The sequence below is a fragment of the Barbus barbus genome (genome assembly GCF_936440315.1).
Source record: "Barbus barbus genome assembly, chromosome: 13".
Lineage (NCBI taxonomy): Eukaryota > Metazoa > Chordata > Actinopteri > Cypriniformes > Cyprinidae > Barbus > Barbus barbus.
In genome coordinates this window covers 31,472,843-31,491,092 of record NC_136741.1, presented here as the reverse complement: position 1 = coordinate 31,491,092, position 18,250 = coordinate 31,472,843, and the positions used below count along the sequence as shown (strand labels likewise).

The window sequence follows — 18,250 nt, the reverse complement described above, 5'->3', positions numbered from 1 at the left end:
ATAGCCGTCCATTATTAGTTCATTACTGTACATGCAACTCATGCTCGTTTAACTGAGATCACTGATGCCACAAAGAGTCATCGCTTTACTTCACAGTTTAACCCTGAAGCTTCTGAAGGTGGAACAGTGTAAAAAATGATTTGCAGCTAATGCATCTAACAGATGTCTGGTTCCTTCTGCTGTCATTTAGCGGAAGCTTTAATACAAAGCAACTTACAAATGAGGAACGTCACAAGCAGTTTAGAGCAATAGAACCCGTAATACTGAAGTTTCGAGAATAAACCAGAGCAGTGTACAAGCAGAAGCAGAAATGCAGAAAAGGAGTGAGAAGGGGAAACAAGATAAGCATATTTCTGAATTTTTTATTTCTAGGAAGTATCTTTGAATGTGGTTTATAAGCACAGGAGGAAGAAGTGCTTCTTGTTCCTCAGGAATGTGGTTTTTTTGAGATGGGAGTATTTCAGACGCTCTTTTAAAAGAGGCAGTTTGGAAAGAAATGCATTTTCAGTGCAACCTTGGAGGAAAATGGCAAAAATGTGAACGTTTCTAAAGCTGACTTTGGCAGTCATTATGGAGAGGCTGCCAAGCTAATGAAGTCACCACTGCATTAGAATACTATGCAAATTTAAAGGGCTGTTCACACAACTCGGTTTTCATTCCACTGCACTACTTCCCATTGTTTTTCTACATAAATATTCACTATAAAAACTTCAACCCCAAAAATGATTTTTGTACTTTTAGGGGATTTTTTCCCCCCCACCTTGTGGTGTTTCTGGTCAAAAATGATTTGAATAAACAATAACAAATGTTGGATTCAATCTCTTCATCAACTTCTTTCAGTTAGCACAGGTTTTGTATTTCTTGCTGGAAATGACTAATCGAAAAGTAGGCAATAATCTGAGTTCATGCACCTCGGTTTTTGAGTGATTACTACCAAAATTATCCACAAATGATGCTTTTTTCACTCAAAAACTGAGATGCATAAGCTCAGATCAATGAGGCCTATGATCAAACGGTTTCTAAAAAGAAAAGAAAGAGAGCAATATGATAAAGATTGAATGGTAACATTTTACTCAAAGTCTTTATATATAATGCATAATTAAAGTAGTTTTAATGCATTAATTATGCCTTGTACTGCACCTTATAATGCATTATATGATATTATGAATAATTGTAACCACAGTTTTAATGCATTATAATACATTGTTGCAACTTTATAATGCATTAAAAACAAAACAAACCTTCAAATATATAATTAATTTTATCTTTGGTGCCAATTGTTTGTGAAAAGAAATAATGCATTACAACGTACATTCTGAATACCTTTATAATGCATTATATGTATTACTGACTGAATCCAAGATTTGGTGATAATGTAGCATAGCGAGGGATTTTCAAGCAATTTTTGAAAGGCTGGGCATTTTTGACCACAAACACCAAATTAGGTTAAAGATTTTCAGCAAAATATACAATAACAATCTGACATCTCATATCAGGATGCGTTTTATTCAGGAACCTCGAGCACCATCAACACAAATAAAAGCAGATAACAAGACCACTGACTACAAAACCCGGCAAGAACATACAGTGTTACAAAACCGCATTACTGCATATTATATAATGCACATGAAAAGGTAAGACAACAAATGTTGGTGTTTGAGCGAGAGTTTCCAGCTAAAAACGTTTCGTCTTGTTAATTTACTCACAATGTACAACTCAAATTCAAACAATCAGAGAGAACAGCAGCAGTGAATCATGTCTTGTTAGTCAGGATTGACAACATACAATTCTTTGAGCATTTCATGCACGATTTATCACACCGTAAACCAGAGATGCCAAAATCAGGGCCTTTGATTTGGCCGTGCCGTATCTTAAGAGGAGGGGAAAAAACAAGCCATTGAAGCATATCTTCATTTCTAATTTATATTTTAGTGTTAATTAGTCTTTTATGCCAAAAATCATTAGGATATTAAGTAAAGATCATGTTCCATGAAGATATTTAGTAAATTTTCTATAGGTTTCAGACCATAAACAAGAGGATTAATATCCAGAGAATATTCTGCTCTCAGCGACCGTCACTCAGCGTTTAGTCACGTGGCGTAAGAGGATAAATCAGATCTCAGCGTCTGAACGCTGTAAATAAGTAGAGAAACACAGAATCCCTTTTCTTCATGTTAATGTGGCTTTCACATTAGTACAATCCCAGAGAGAGCGACTGCAGAAAGACCAGCGCTAACACATCACAATCGTCCATTTATCTAACCTACCGCCTGCTGGTTACTAACCCGTATTCTGGTGAATGCATAGGAGAAAATGAATCAGTAATAATAACAGTACATCTACACTACTTTATCAGACGGGTATTCTATGAAATGGGTGCTTTCCATTTAAAAAAGCTGATTTTTACAGCAAATTAAACAAAGTGTGGTAATTGCATTGCATTATGTCAAGCTAAATTAATAAATGGTGAAATGTAACTATGGCACAACAGGATAAGTGGATGAGATTACTAAAATGGTAATTTTTCAAAAATAATTCACTATATAAAAAAAAGAGCCACAGGTTTGAGCATGTTAAATCGTATCTTTCAGAGAAAGCTATCAAAATATAAAGCATTAATTAAAGAGGTATGCTGGTCCTTGGCAGAGAACAACACAATATTTTAACCTGGAAACACAAACTCATTGCTGGAGTCATTCTTTACATGTTAACGAGGGACACAAAGGCACCTGTTTGGTGGAGTGACCCAGATGCACAAAACAGTAATATTACAGTATAAAACCGGCTTTAACATTGGGATGATTTTCAAACATACAAGATTTGGTCCGTGTCCCACTCTGGTCCTGTAAGTGCAGTGGGACATGCTGGCAAACATTATTAATAAACAGCATTTCAAGTAGACTCTTGACTCAAAGCTCCAGTGGGGTTTATGTGAGAAACATCATTTATCTCTATATGACCTTCTCTCCTCTCACTTCTGTGTCTTTTCAAGGTAAAGTGGTTGTCTGATTCTCTAGATATCATTTAGGAAACATGCTAAACTGCCTGAACTCCTCATAGCTTATTCAGACCTTCTTACTCAGTGGTTCTGATCCCTTACTATTCATATTTATATATATTTAATGTATTCAGATGAATCTGACAAATCCAGCAAGAAATGTCTGGGCCATATTTGACCCTAAACTATAAAAGCGGGGGTTCTTTTGATGACTTTCTGCATTTCCCCACAATATTTAAACTTTTTTTTTTTTTACCCACAATTTTCATTAGTGTAATTTTCTCAATATAAAAAATATTATATTATTTGATTATTTTTTTGCACAATTAATACAACAATTACTCGCTGTGCTGAATTTATGACAATATATACTTCACAATGTCTAGACAGAACGCATTATAGAAATGAAAATTTGGGTTGTAAATTTGCTTAAAAATTATTATGTGAAATATACTAAAAGTAGCATTTTTTCTTTAGATTTTTTAATCAAATATGACCCAAAAATTTCTTTGTGAAATTCAAAATGTAATGTAAATGCAAAAATCTAACTTTCAATACTTTTTAATGACAAATTATTTTAAATAATAAATTATTAGATATTTTAAGTACAATTAGTACAACAATTACTACAGTATTTTAGTATTTGCAGTACTGAATTTATGCCATACATCCCACAATGTCCATTTAGGTTGTAAATTTGATAAATTTTCATGAAAGTATTATGAAAACTTAAACCAAACTAAAAAACAAGCAAACAAACAAAAAATGCACAGATGCAAAATCAAATTTTTTCCTTTAGATTTTGGGGTAAAATCTGACTCAGACATTTCATTGTGAAATTCACCATTTACAATACAGAACATAAGAACGAACTAACTTTATGAACACGTCACTGATAAACAAATGTGCACTAGAGAGGGATTCGTCCCAATTCACTGGACCTGCTCAGGATATTCAATGCATTTAATTCTATTACAAAAAGTGAAAAGACGATAAAATATGGCATGCCGTAAAGTGCTGTTAAAAGTGTTTTATACTAACAAGTATTCTGTTGATCTTACACTGAATTATGAGCACATTTCATAGCAGTGAGTGCTGGATATCTGTGGTTCTTAGTGGTTATTAGTGGTTCTCCAAAACATACCTGCATTGAGACTCTAGTCCAGACGTCCTTTCATTCATTCGGAGCAAACGCACAGATTAATATTAAATTTTGTCAAAGTGGAATGAATAGAAACAGTGCACATCACAGTGTCACAGCTTGAAGTGAATCTACATGCGTTTGTGTATATGCAACTGTTAGCATCCACATATGGATTAATAAAATGTGTCAGTATCGTTCTGATCTCCTTCCTAATTGTAAGTGCACATGATGTCAAGACTGCAAAAATACCTTAAACCTGTTTAAAACCCATATTTCTTTGCTCCATTCAAGTCATTGAATGTTTTTCCATGATAGTCTCTCTCATACTTCCTACTTCCGTATGCGGGAGCGCTGTCTAGCCAGTCGGTTCATGAAGCAGCACGTCACAGTGGCGATAATCAATATGCCCACAAACAGCGCCGACGACACGCCGATCACGAGAGGCAAGAGCAGCAGATCAGTGACTGTGGAGAAAATACATTAAAACATATATGAGTCTTTCAGTTCAACACTAGATCACGCAAGCATGCTATGGCTAAATGTGTTTTCTGTGGTGAACAAGAATTTTTGACGCCAAGAAAGAAAGAGGAAGCCGCTAGAACAGGACTTTTCAAAATAGGGTCCACAAAAACTTAAGGAAAAAATAATATGAAATGTATTTTTAGGGCTTTCAAATTTAATGTGCACACATGAAAACAACATAAATATAAAAGTAAATATTATATTGAAATAAAAACAAACAGAAAAATATTTTAAAAACATACATACACACACACACACACACACATACACATATATATATATATATAGTGTATGTGCGTGTGTGTGTGTGTGTGTGTGTGTGTATATATACCGTCACACAGGTTATTCCTGTATAGAAACAGCTTTCACTACTCTGATCATAACTCACCTCGTGCGTACAGGTACAGGTGTGCGGTCACTGACTGGGCTTCAGCGCCAGTGCTGTACCATCCGCCGCGTGGATCCTGCGCCCAGACCTCGGCTCGACACAGATAGTGTCCCTGATCCTCCTCAGCGGCCGAGAAGATCCTCAGCCTGAAGCAGCCGGCAGACACACGGTCCACACTCACGTCGCTGCCATTGCTGTAGATGCGCGTCAGGCCGTCGTGGGTCAGAGTCGCCAGGAGGCGGCCTTTGCTGTCCTCAGAAAGCGTGGTGTCTTTCCTCACCGGCTCCTCTGGTTTCTGAAGCCACTGGACCTCGACTCGTGAAGCACCGCTGGCCTCCACAGAGACGTTGCAGAGCAGGGTGACGGTGCTGCCGCGCTTCAGGAGCGGCCGGCGCGGCAAATCAATGCTAGCAGATACACGCACCTCTAAACAGACACAAACACAAACAAATGCTACGTTAATAAACTCTCAACACGGCATAAGGGTTTATCTAATCCATTCCAAAGAGGCACAAAATCACTTTTATCACAGACTTTTACATTAACTGTTCCCTCCTGGTGGAATGACCTGCCAAACTCAATCCTTAGCCATCTTCAAGAATCGGCTAAAAATAACATCTCTTCCATCTTTATTTGACCCTCTAACTCAAGCACTCTCTATTCTAATTCTATTCTTTAAAAAAAAAAAAAAAAACTTTTTTTTTCTTTAAAAAAAAAACTAGCTTCTCTTATCTTTTTGTATTCTATTTATTTGTTTTCTTTTTATTTATTATACAATTAACAAAAAGCAAAAAAGGCCTCTAACACTAATTTTGCACTGCGCTTGGTATATTGCGTTGGTCGACATGTAAATGAGATGTTGCCTCTGTGTTTTTTAATTTGCACGTTGTTAGTCAATCACCTGCAGAAATTTCCACGCCCACCGGCGCCGTTTTGAAATTGTGCTAATTTGCTGGAGCCCTGGCATAAACACTTTCTGACGCACCTTCAGTCTTCAGGCTGACAGTGACCCACTCTGATCTCTGTGTGATCGTGGCTGGACTCTCAGGTGCTGGTGTCTTCCTCCCAGCGTAGATGCTCACGGCGCAGCGGTAAAATCCGGCGTCAGCAGGGCGAACGGAGAACAGGCCCAGAGAGAATCTCCCGTCGGCCTCCCTCTCCATGCTGCCTCCTCCCGCCCGGCTGAGATCATCGCCCCAGGCCACCACTCCGTCGGGATCCACGCGAGCCACCTCCACCTCCACACCGCCCGCCGGCCCGCGCCGCATCCACTGCACCTGCAGCGCAGAGCGCTTCCACGCACCCACACCTGACACCTGACAGCTGAGGCGGAGCGGAGCGCCGGGCTGCAGAGAGACGCCACCCTCCGGGACAGAGCGCACGCTCAGTGTCTCCGCTGGGGAGAGACAGCAATAAAAGTCTGGTTAATACATTCATAATGACTAGAGCAGCACTCTAGGGCTGTGCAAATACAGTTTAGATTTTGATTTCAGCCTCCAACGATTATGAAAAATCCAATATTTGAGATAAAATGATTATTGCACCCAATTCCGCCCCCTTTCCAGCGGTGCGCTTTTGCTTCTCTTAAAAGACCAATTTCACGAGCAAATCAGTAAAATCTTGTAATGTGACTTTTGCAAAATGGGACGTGCTTAATTTATTTAAGTTGATTAGATTTATTCATGTTTTTAAAAGCGTGAAAGAGAACTTGCGTTGTTCCTCAGAGACGGAACAGAACACAGACATGTGAAGTCATCTTAGCTCAAGGTGTGCGCCTAAATGGTCAAATACACGCAAAAATGTGTCAATAATGTGTGATTATTCACGTAAACCCTCGTCGGTTATGTAATAAATGGACATAAAGAGTTGAGAGTGAAAATACAAGTGTAACGGTAAATTAGATCCGTGCAGCTCTTAAAGTGACAGCAGCCTAATATTCCTGCTGCCGACAACTAAAGAGAAAGAGAAAAATCACTCAATCACTCTGATTATTCATTACTGTAGTAGGCTGTTAAACTGAATACAAGCACATTTTGTTTCATTTGTATTTTTTTATTCTATTGTATTTGTCCTTTGCTTTTTTATTACTGACAGTTTTATTATTTTCAATAATTTTGATAACTTTTTTTATTTTATTTGACTAATATTAGTTGAGAATTGTGACATTTCACTGGTCTCTAAAATGTAGATGTCATAGCAACCTTATTTAAAGAAAAAAAATGTTTTTGATATATATCGATAAATAAATCATTCATATAAAGTTTTGGTCATATGGCTCACTCATAATCGTGTTAAATAATTGTGATTACAATATTGACCAAAATAATCGTGATTATGATTTTTGTCATAATCGAGCAGCCCTAGTCTGAGCTTTAAATGGAGACTAACCCACATCTTCTTATTGCTATTGCTCAGGTCAATACACATTGATGCTGCACCATCATTTAGTTTGAGTACAAGCACACAAAACATGCATGATTTGGGAGGGGGGTTGCTAAAAATTGCAACTGTGATTTAAACAGAGATAAAAATACCAGGTTTGCTGTGCTTGTTTTTAGAGCTGCACAATTTGGCCAATTATATATCAATATGGCAATAAAATGATAATAATAATAATAATTTTATTTTACAGTAAAATATTATAATAATATTATATTGCAAATAGGTGGAAAATTTCCAGCAAATTTCAGAAACATTCCAGAAATTTCGCTTTTCAAACTTTCCAGCTTTTTTTGGAAACTTTCAGAACTTTTTGGGAAGTTTCTGGAAATATACAGGATATTTTCCACCCCTTTGCAATTCTAATTAATAATAAATATATTTATATATTTAATAATAATAACTTTTTACTAGTATTTTATTTTAGTGAAATACACTGTACAGTACAATAGAACTACTTCTTTTGTTTTTATTTAGTAATTGTTTATATTTATTAATATATAACTATAAGATATATAAATTATATTATTATCAGAATCGGTTTTATTATTAATAAATACATTTATATAAATATATTATTTATTTCTAACCAAGCGGTTGAACGGTGAGATTCCCGAGCTCCATTGTCCTCTGTGCGATGCGTTCCCATTTTCCATCCGGATCTCTGATCCACTGCGCAGCCTCGCAGAAATATGACCCAGAATCCTCGGGTGCCAGAGCGCTCATCTTCAGCACGTACAGATCCCGGCCTCCGTCGCCCTTCCGCTTCTCCACAGCGATCTCTCCGTCCTGGTATCTCTTCCCGTAGGCTCCGCTGTGGCCCGGCATCACACGCAGCTCGCGGTCGACAGCGATGATCTCTTTGAGATTGTGACCCAGCGACTCCAGGCCCCTGCTGCTGCGCACGCCGAACGTGACGGACACGTGAGTGTGCTGATCCGATTGGACAGACGCGGCGCACGTCAGCTGAAGCTCCGTGCCTTCGATAACGGGTTGGCCGCTCAGTATGCGAGAGTGTGTTATGAGCAGCGTGTCGGGAATCACTGCGGAAGTAAAGGACAAAATGCTTTCTGTTAATGTTTATATGTTAGAATCAGGGTCAATGACATGATAATATTTTTGACTGTCTATAAAAAAAACTATTTTTGAAATTTTTGCGGAGCATGAAGTCAAATATGTCTAATCGGTGCAATTTAACCTCAAAGACCCTCAGCTCTGCTCCAAACCATTAAAATGTGGAAATATTACTGTACCTTCTGATCACAAGTGCTAAAAAAAACGCTGTTGTTGTCAGTATATCTGTATTATTTCTGAAGATTTTTTTCTTGAGAAGCAGTCTTGTTTTGTGTGAGCAAAAGTGAATTTAATCAAAACAAGAACAAATATCTGCTCCATTAACAGACTTCATTTTACACTTGTATCTCAAGTAAAAGTATCCTGATTTAAGGATGCTTAGATATTGATATTAAAAAAACGAAATACAAAGGACGGTGTTCAATATTTGCAATGCATGCAACATTTAATGCCATGACTTTATGAATTTAAGACTTTCTGCTCTGATTTAATACCTTTTTAAGGCCTTAATTACACAGTGGTAAGAGCTTTACAGAGAAATAATAAAGCAATCATCAAAAAACAAGGATGAATTAAGACGTTTAAAGACCTTTTAGAAAATAAACTGCATATCTTCTAGTTAGCATTTGATGCATCCTAAATACAATGTTTAAAAAATATTTTCACACTTTCTGCATACTTGCACCTAATTTCACCTTGATTGGAAATAACACACAATAAAAATAGTGATATCTTCATATTTTATCTCAATCTTTTGACTAACAGCGCTTTAAAAAAAATGACAGGGTCACATATGTAAAAAAAAATGTTGTTACATTTCAGTATGTCATGAAATATAAAATTACTATAATATAATGATGTTTCCTCATACCATGAAATAAAATACAAAACAGAAATATTAAGATAAAAAATTCAAATGTATATTAAAAAACCTTATTAAATTACTAAAAATCTATATATTAATATGATTATTAAATATGATTCTATGGCTAATTATAATACATTATATATATTGAATAACACAAATATATATTATAAATATAATGGTATTAAAAATATAGTGGTATAAATAGTTTATTAAATTATTAACATTAAGAAGATGATAAATAATGTACTGAAAATATTACAAACAATATAATATTATTTGATTTTATAAATAATTTATAATTTTTTCTAAAAAAAATTTACATTAATAATAAATGCATTAAATATATTTCATAACATATTTATATTATAAACAAATGTAATATTTAGTGCTGTCAAACGATTAATCGCATCCAAAATAAAAGTTTTTGTTTACATAATATATGTGTGCACTGTGTATATTTATTATGTATAAATAAATACACACTCATACAGTATATATTTTGAAAACATTTACATGTATATATTTATATTCATATATTTATATTATATATAAATAAAATGGGTGAATTAAGAGTTTTTAAGGCCCACATAAACAACTAATAAGAGTTTAGCACATGCATTTGAATGTTTTATTTAATAATCTTCATCATCAACCCATCTGTCATTTTTTCTGATTTACCACCTACCTTTGACCACCACTGATGAGCTGTAGTTCCCTAGGAAGCGGGTGTCAGTGCTGGGCGTGTAACACTCGTAACGGCCCTGATCGTCTGAACGGAGCCTCTGGATGATCAGTCTGGCTTTGTCGCCCGAATCCCTCTCGACTCGAACCTCGCCGGCCTGCACGCGACCCTGGAATGGCGCGTACGGAAAGCCGGCGTCCCGTGTGGACACCACACCGATCTGACGACCCTCAGCATCATCCCGGTACAGATACCACTCAAAATCCTGCGTCCGCGGACCTTCGTATCCCGAAACAGCGCAGGGAAGGGACAGCGAGAAACCTGCGACCCGGTACAGCGGCCCGGCGGGAAGAGTGACCTCACGGCACACGCAGCACTGGAACTCTAGCACACAAACAGAACAACTGTTAATCAGTCTGAAGGTTAACCACAGGGATCAATACATTCAAAGCGGTTTTCCGAGTGAGGTCGATAAATTAGCTCACACTGCACAATATTTCCACTCAAATCATCTCATTTAAATGGGAGTATTGTACAAAACAATTAGCCTAAATTAAATGTAATCTATTCCATACCCACCGAAGCAGATGTGATGCTCGTGGTGTTTTCAAAAGCATCTGTAGTCTCAATATATGAGGATATGAACACACAAAACGATTCACACACACACACGATTGTTCATACTGTACATTTACAGGTGTTTCTTCACCTATGCTGCTTTTAGAAACTAAACTGCATATCTTCTAGTTAGCATTTGATGCATTCTAAATACAATCTTAAAATATTTTAACATTTTCTGCACACTTGCACCAAATTACAGCTTGATTGGAAACAGTACACAATAAAAATACTGATATTTACCTTGATTTTACTTCATGTTTTATCTCAATCTCCTCACTGACACATCTCAGAAACTAGTTTTAGAAAATTAAATCTTTAATAGGCCAGAATGGTTGGTTGTGATAAATTATGAAATTTGCTATTTTTTATTGATATAAAGATTTATTTTCAACAATTAAATCTGAACTGGTATATGTTTTAAACAGTATGTAGTGATATTTGGTGTGCCATGTTGGTCGTGGTTTTATTTCTGGTATAGGTGTAAAGCATTTTGTAAAGAAAAATAATTAATTTTTATACAGTAGGGATCAACACATGCAAAGTAGCTTTCTGAATGAGATCAATAAATTAGCACACTGCACAATATTCCCACTTAAACGAGGGCACCATCAAATACCGCCCCATATTCCCGGCGTAAGTATTGTTTATTCATGCCCACCCTTTATTTGAGCATGTTGTAATGCGTCTCTGAATGAAAGGGTCAGAGTAATTGTTACACGTTGCTGAGGTAAGAGAGCAGGACGACGAGGGATGCAGAATAATCAGGTACTTTAATGAAATAAACGTATTAACAACATGATCAACAGCATGAACATAACTTTAACGAAACTTTAAGTCATGACGAAGACTACTACTGAACTGAAGGCTTATAAAGAACACAAACTAATGAGGAAACAAGATGACTAATACAAGACAGGTGAATGTAATAAACGATGATGAATCATTAACTAAACAAGGACAGGAACTACCAAATAAGGGCAAAACAGAACTGAAAGGAAACAGACATGGAAGGCCCAGCAGAGGTTGTACTTTCTTCGCCAACTGAGGAAGTTCAACCTGCCACAGGAGCTGCTGAAACAGTTCTACTCCGCCATCATTGAATCCATCCTCTTCACTTCAATAACTATCTGGTTCAGCTCAGCTACCAAATCTGACCTCAGAAGACTACAGAGGGTAGTCCGGACTGCTGAGCGAATCATTGGTACAACCGTCCCCACTCTCCAAGAACTGTACTCATCCAGAGTGAGCAAAAGGGCTGGTAAAATCACTCTGGACCCCTCACATCCAGCACACTCCCTCTTTGAACTGTTACCATCTGGTCGACGCTACAGAGCTCTGAGCACCAGAACGACCAGACACAGGAACAGTTTCTTCCCTCAGGCAATCCATCTCATGAACACTCAACAATAAATGTGGAACAAACAACTATAATACATTATCCATTCACCACAGTCACTTATTTTATTTCTCATTTCTATTTGCACATACTTGACCTGTACATACATAGTTGTCTATATTATATATTGTGTTTTTGCTGCTTTGTGCATTGCCTATTTGGATATTTGTATATTATTCTTTTATTATCTGTGTCCTGTCGCTGTCTTTCTGTTGCACTGTCGAGATTCTGTCACTACAACAAATTCCTTGTATGTGTAAACATACTTTGCCAATAAAGCTAATTCTGATTCTGAGATATAGAGTGATGTTAAGATCATTTAATGTCAGTATGTGCTGTACTGTTATAAAGATCTCATTGATTTACATTACAAGCAGCAGCAGAATTTCATCATATAAATATGAGCATCTGCAGAAAATTTAAGCAAGGTTAAATAACAGCTGAAGCATTTCTTCACTCATTTTCTCGCCAAAAAAAAAAAAGTACTGAAATACTTATGCTGAACTAATTCAATAAAACAGGGCAATTTCAGTGGTAAGCTTGGGTTTGACATGCACTAGGTAGCAAGAGGTAAACTTCTGAATCCAATGCAAAACCCTTCCCACAGTTTAGTGAGCTGTCTGTGTGACTCAGGGTTTGATTGGTGATTGTGAAAGCAGATATGTAAACAAGATCTGATAAACTAAGCTATTGTAACGCGGTTGAGTGTTGACATAAGCATGATGTCACCTCTCCTGTTTAACCACAACATTAACACAACCTGAAAAACAAGACAGGTGTTGACAGGTTTCCTTCACAAACATTTACCACTGTGTAAACAGTTTTGCCCAAAATACCATAGTACTCAATGTAGTCCCTGCAGGACAGGACACATCTGACACTGCTTGACATGTTACTACAACTAGTATGACTCCAAATCCATTTGCTATTTAAAGGAGAGCGCATTTTTATTAAGCAAGAAATCTTTCTGTCGTTCTCATTTCTTTTAAAGATGTATTTATGGCTTATTGTTATGACAGTAACTAACAATAACTGTATTTTGGTGGAAACTACGGTCATTTCTGTAAGTGTTCTCTGGCCGGCATCAGGTCAGTCTAGTTTCGGTGACTCATGGGAAGTGACCACACACACACAGCCCCTGATAATGACCAGAGAACAGAAGCTGTAAGCGGATCAGACGTGTAATTAAAGCGTAACCAGAGCAGCAGGCCAGTGGAAATCCTGCAAGGCTTATACGTATATTATAATGTCAGTATTGCACTGTGTGGAAATGAAAGGATCGCTGTACTGTATAAAAGTACTGTGCTTTCCTGTTGCTCAAACACTAGCAAAGCCAAAGGTCATGGGTTTGATTCCTAGCGAAAGCAAAGCAAGAACTGGTAAAATACCTTAAATGCCATACAAGTCGCTTTGGATAAAAGCATCTCCCATATGCATAATATAATAAATCATTGTATAAAGCTCCTGTGACGATGCCAAAATGAAGTAAAGGGTCAAATAAGGACCATATGTGTCTGAACACAGTTTCAATCTTTCAAATATTGGTAATAAAATGAAACACGACACAGGATCAATGAATTGTACACAAAAAATCAGATGGTAATACCAAAGTACATTGATATATATAACACTATATCTGCAGTAAAGGTGCAATAATATACTATATGTCAATGTGCAATAATACATCTAGTCACTAAATCACTAGTTACTCATTCCATTTAAATCGTACTTTTGTATAAACTTACTGTGCATATCAATGTGAAAGCCAACGTGCAATACTATAAATGGTCACTTTACTCTCAATGTGAACATCATGACTCAGTCACTTGTTGTATCTACTTGTAAAACTATACTGTACAGTCTTATAGTCTGTGGTTATATGTTTGTTTCTCTATCACCAGTCAGTTTCGGTGTATGCAGAATAATACAATGACAATAAAGGCACCAAATGACCAAAGCACAATGTTATTTATTTACATGGTACACCAAGATACTTCCTTAAAATATATTCCAGTAGAGTATGGCGCTTGCAACATCAAGGTTGTGGGTTCGATTCCCACGGAATTCCCTCTTGAATGAAATACAAGTCACTTTGGATAAAAGCGTCTGCCAAATGTATAAATGTCAAAAAACATGGTATTTCCATGGTACTATTTTATAAGTATAGTACTCCCATGACATCCAAAAACATTGAATGATTACCATATTCATATACAATGGTATTTACATGCTACTCCAAGGAATACTACCATAGACAACATGGTATTACTTTGATATACACAGTATATATATATATATATATATATATATATATATATATATATATATATATATATATATATATATATATATATATATATATACCTCTAAATACGTACTTCAGCTTAATATTTACAAAGAACTTTACATGAATATTTCACTATGGTATAACTAGCGTTAGAAAAATTCTAGCATAACAAAACATGCTAGTGTAATATTACCTCAGTGTTATTGGAGGATTGATGTGGATTATATGGAGCATTATGGACATTATGTTGGACTCACCCCAAAGTAAAGCGATGAACGAGATCCACCGCGATGCCATTCCGCGCTGATCTCCACAACACACTGGCGTTTACACCGTTTTACTATAGTAAACACATGCTAACGCGTGCTGTCCTCGGGCTGGTGCTGAAATCAAACGACTGACTACACAAACAAACACGCGCGAGATTCTGCTTTTTCTGTTATAAACAAGCACTGCAATTGCGCAAACGGTTCGGTGTTCGGTTCGTTATTGCTCATTTACGCCTCCTTTTCCCCTCGTGATCACCGTCCAAGCGATTCAGACTCAATCAGGCGGTCGACTGAAAGTAGTGCGTTAAATCACGGGAAGAGAAACGGACGCTCATCGGTTGATCTCCGTCCAATGAGGTGACGCAGCGAGGACGAACACAACCAATGGGAGGAAGTCTCGCTTCAATCGATCGATGTTTGAATTTAGGCCAGTGCTTCCACTGGCGCGAAAAAATTTAATGCTAATAATGGTTTCTATTAAAACACAAAAATATTTAATTATTAAATCACATTCATTCACATTTGTTCATTTACTACTTGTATTTAACATATCTTTATTGTATCCCTCTTCCCTTTAATTAATTTATTTATTTAGTTACTACTTTCTCTAATATTCTCAGGCAATATTATAAATGTTAAATAATTATACAGTTTTGTTGACTCTTGACTATTATTTTAATTCCTCCACAGGCCACAACATTAATATCAAAACTAAAAAATTAATATTTACACCTAAATAATGAGAAACTGGTTTATTTATTTTACCACGAGGCTTTATTCTGAGTAAATTAAACTGAATATATTTATATTAATTGTACTTGGGCCTCTAAACTCAATGAATAATCTGTTTTAATAAAATAAAATTGCTGCTCAGTATAAAACCTTTGATTTGGGTGCTTTATTCACAATTTTAAACACCATATCGTCATTATAACCATCATTAGTATCTTATAATATTATAATTCAAGTAAATGTGATTCTAAAATGAATCAAAGTTATATTCTTGATATTTAATTTGACATGTATTTGTTCTTTTACTTTTGATAAACTAAACTGCTCACCAAATACACATCTATGGCTCCATCTAGTGAAGAAACAATTATTTGCTCATTAACAGAGAAATTAAACCCATGCTTTGTATTGTTTACAAAAGTGTCTCTGTCTAGTGTTATTAATATTTAGATGAAATGTTTTGACTAAAACCTAATGTGGGAATAGCCTAATGAAGTTTGCTGAACACACGCAAAGCTCATATATAGTGTTCATAATTACTTACTTTTAGTCATTTAGCAGACGCTTTTATCCAAAGCAACTTACAAATAAGATAAAGTAACTAAAGCTAAAAGTTAAAACTCTGTAAATACTCTATACACACCCATTTAAGAAAATACAGAAATTAAATAAAATTGACAAATGCACACAACAACATTTCAATAGTAAACATATAAATGAAAATAAAATAAAATAAACATAAAAAGCGATACTTAAATCCTTTGCCGGTGTCCCAGCCCGGTGGAGTCGCACGGTAGAGTCGTAATTAGTGTTAGTGATTTGAACAAATATTAAACTATTATTACTTTTATAAGTGTTCAGACTTTGAATACTAACAACCACATGTGACCCTGCAGCACAAAAGCAGTCATCAGTAGCACAGGTTTATTTGTAGCAAAAGCCAACAATACATTGTATTTTATGCCAAAAAAACATTAGGATATTAAGTAAAGATCATGTTCCATTAAGGTATTTTGGAAATGTTCTACCGAAAATATATGAAAAACTCTTTTTTTTACATCATGTTTTTTATTACGTTATCATGTTTTTATTGTGATAGTAGCTGTATATTTTAGTAATTTTTAACCCAAATGCAGTTTGATTGAGATTAATTGCAATGCACAATGAAAAAACATGATATCTGTTTTTGCAAATTAACTCTTCATATCAAAACTTAATTTCTGATTAATAATATGCATTGCTAAGAACTTCACGTGAACAACTTTAAAGGGGATTTTCTCAATATTTAGATTTTTTTGCACCCTCAGATTTTCAAATAGTTGTATCTCAGCCAAATATTGATTTTTTTTCAGGAAATGCACATTATATATTTTTATTGTTTATTTTAGATATGCATTTTTTTGAAAGCAAACTTTTAGTTGTTTCTTTCATTCTTTAGGCCTGTGTGCAGCTCTCATGTCTCCTCAGAGGGGCAGCATTGTGTTTCATCTTGACCTGCCCTCGTTTCAAATGACTGCTAAACCAACTTTTTATCATTGGCCATTGTTTTAATCTCACTATCATGGTGCACACATCTTCTCTGCTTAATTAAATATTTATACAGAGTAAACATTTAATTAAACACATCCCTTTTGTCGACTAGCTTACAATGAATCCCTAGTCAGTGAAGTTATAATATGTGTGCGCAATTTGAAATGATAACATTTCTATGTATAAGTCTTGCCATACCGTCTCATTTATCAAGCTTTAATCTGAGCATTTGATGAGCTGTCCACTGCCGTCTGAATTATTAAAGTAATTGCCATTGCTGAATGACTTTACTATAAACCACCACTGCAGGCAATTTATTTCATCAGATCTTCATCGAGCTCACAACACACACACACACACACTCACACACACACACACACACACACACACACACACAGCAGCCTAGGCCCCGTCTGTAGTTTCGATTTTGTGGCTTCGCCAGGAGCCAAAATCATCAGCAGATTCTGTGTATCTTATAAGAAGTCGAGTAAAGTTATATGAACAATTATTTCCTTCCCCCAATATGCTGTGTTTCCTTTTTTGTGTGTGTTTTGATCCCGGCTCTTGCGGCGGGCCGCTCTGTGGTGAGGCGCGGGCTGGAGTGGCGCTGCTGTGTTATTTTTGGCAGCAGTGGCGGTTGGTGGCTCTAGAGATGGAGTGGAGCGTCCCGGATCCAAACCCAGGCTGTTTAAGGGAATTCTCATCTGTAATGATCAGCGTCATTATGGGCTCACACTAACTGCAGGACGAGCCGCGCGTTCATTTCAGTACGTCCCTCAAAAACACATACATGCATCTTGACATGCATCATGCTACATGAGACCAAACCTTCTTCTTCTTCTTAAAGAAGAAATGAAACATCATTCTGGACTGGGTGGAACTGAAATATTTCAGTGGCCTATAGTGCTACTTTAGTACCACCGATATACTATTTAAGTTATGTTTATATTTAGCCTAGTTTTCATTTGAATTTTAGTAATTTTTAGCTTTTGCTTTTTTAAATGTTTTTTTATTCATTTTTATTTCAGCTTTAGTATGTTATGCAACTATTTCAAGTTAAACTGAGCAAAAATATTGGATTGATAACTTGCTGAAATAAAATAAATAAGTTATAATTTTTATTTCAGTTATTGTTTATTTCAGGTAACAATGAAAAAGTAACAAGGTAAAAATGTTTTTTAATGGTTCTACACGGTAAAAAATATACAGTATATATATATCTTGGCCAGGACGCTCCTGGAAAAGAGATTTTTAATCTCAGTGAGTTTCTCTCCTGGTTAAATAAAGGCAATAATATAAT

General features: G+C 36.0%; 1 protein-coding gene across 1 annotated transcript; it reads right to left on the bottom strand.

Moving 5' to 3' along the window:
- Positions 1-3,320: 3,320 nt before the first annotated feature.
- On the bottom strand, positions 3,321-15,005 carry LOC306879292 (immunoglobulin superfamily member 8-like). The gene is made up of 6 exons (XM_079432113.1): positions 14,677-15,005; positions 10,119-10,499; positions 8,082-8,534; positions 6,038-6,448; positions 5,053-5,478; positions 3,321-4,606 (listed from the first exon to the last, which is right to left on the bottom strand). The coding sequence occupies exons 1-6, from the start codon at positions 14,714-14,716 to the stop codon at positions 4,473-4,475; spliced, it is 1,845 nt and encodes a 614-aa protein (XP_079288239.1). The 5' UTR covers positions 14,717-15,005; the 3' UTR covers positions 3,321-4,472.
- Positions 15,006-18,250: the final 3,245 nt, after the last annotated feature.

Coding starts and splice junctions, on each gene's coding strand:
- LOC306879292 (XM_079432113.1), bottom strand. CDS start 14,716: ATGGCATCGCGGTGGATCTCGTTCATCGCTTTACTTTGGG. Junction 6,449..8,081: donor TCTCACCGTTCAACCGCTTG/GTTAGAAATAAA, acceptor GTCTCTCCCCAG/CGGAGACACTGAGCGTGCGC. Junction 5,479..6,037: donor TGTCAGCCTGAAGACTGAAG/GTGCGTCAGAAA, acceptor GTGTCTGTTTAG/AGGTGCGTGTATCTGCTAGC.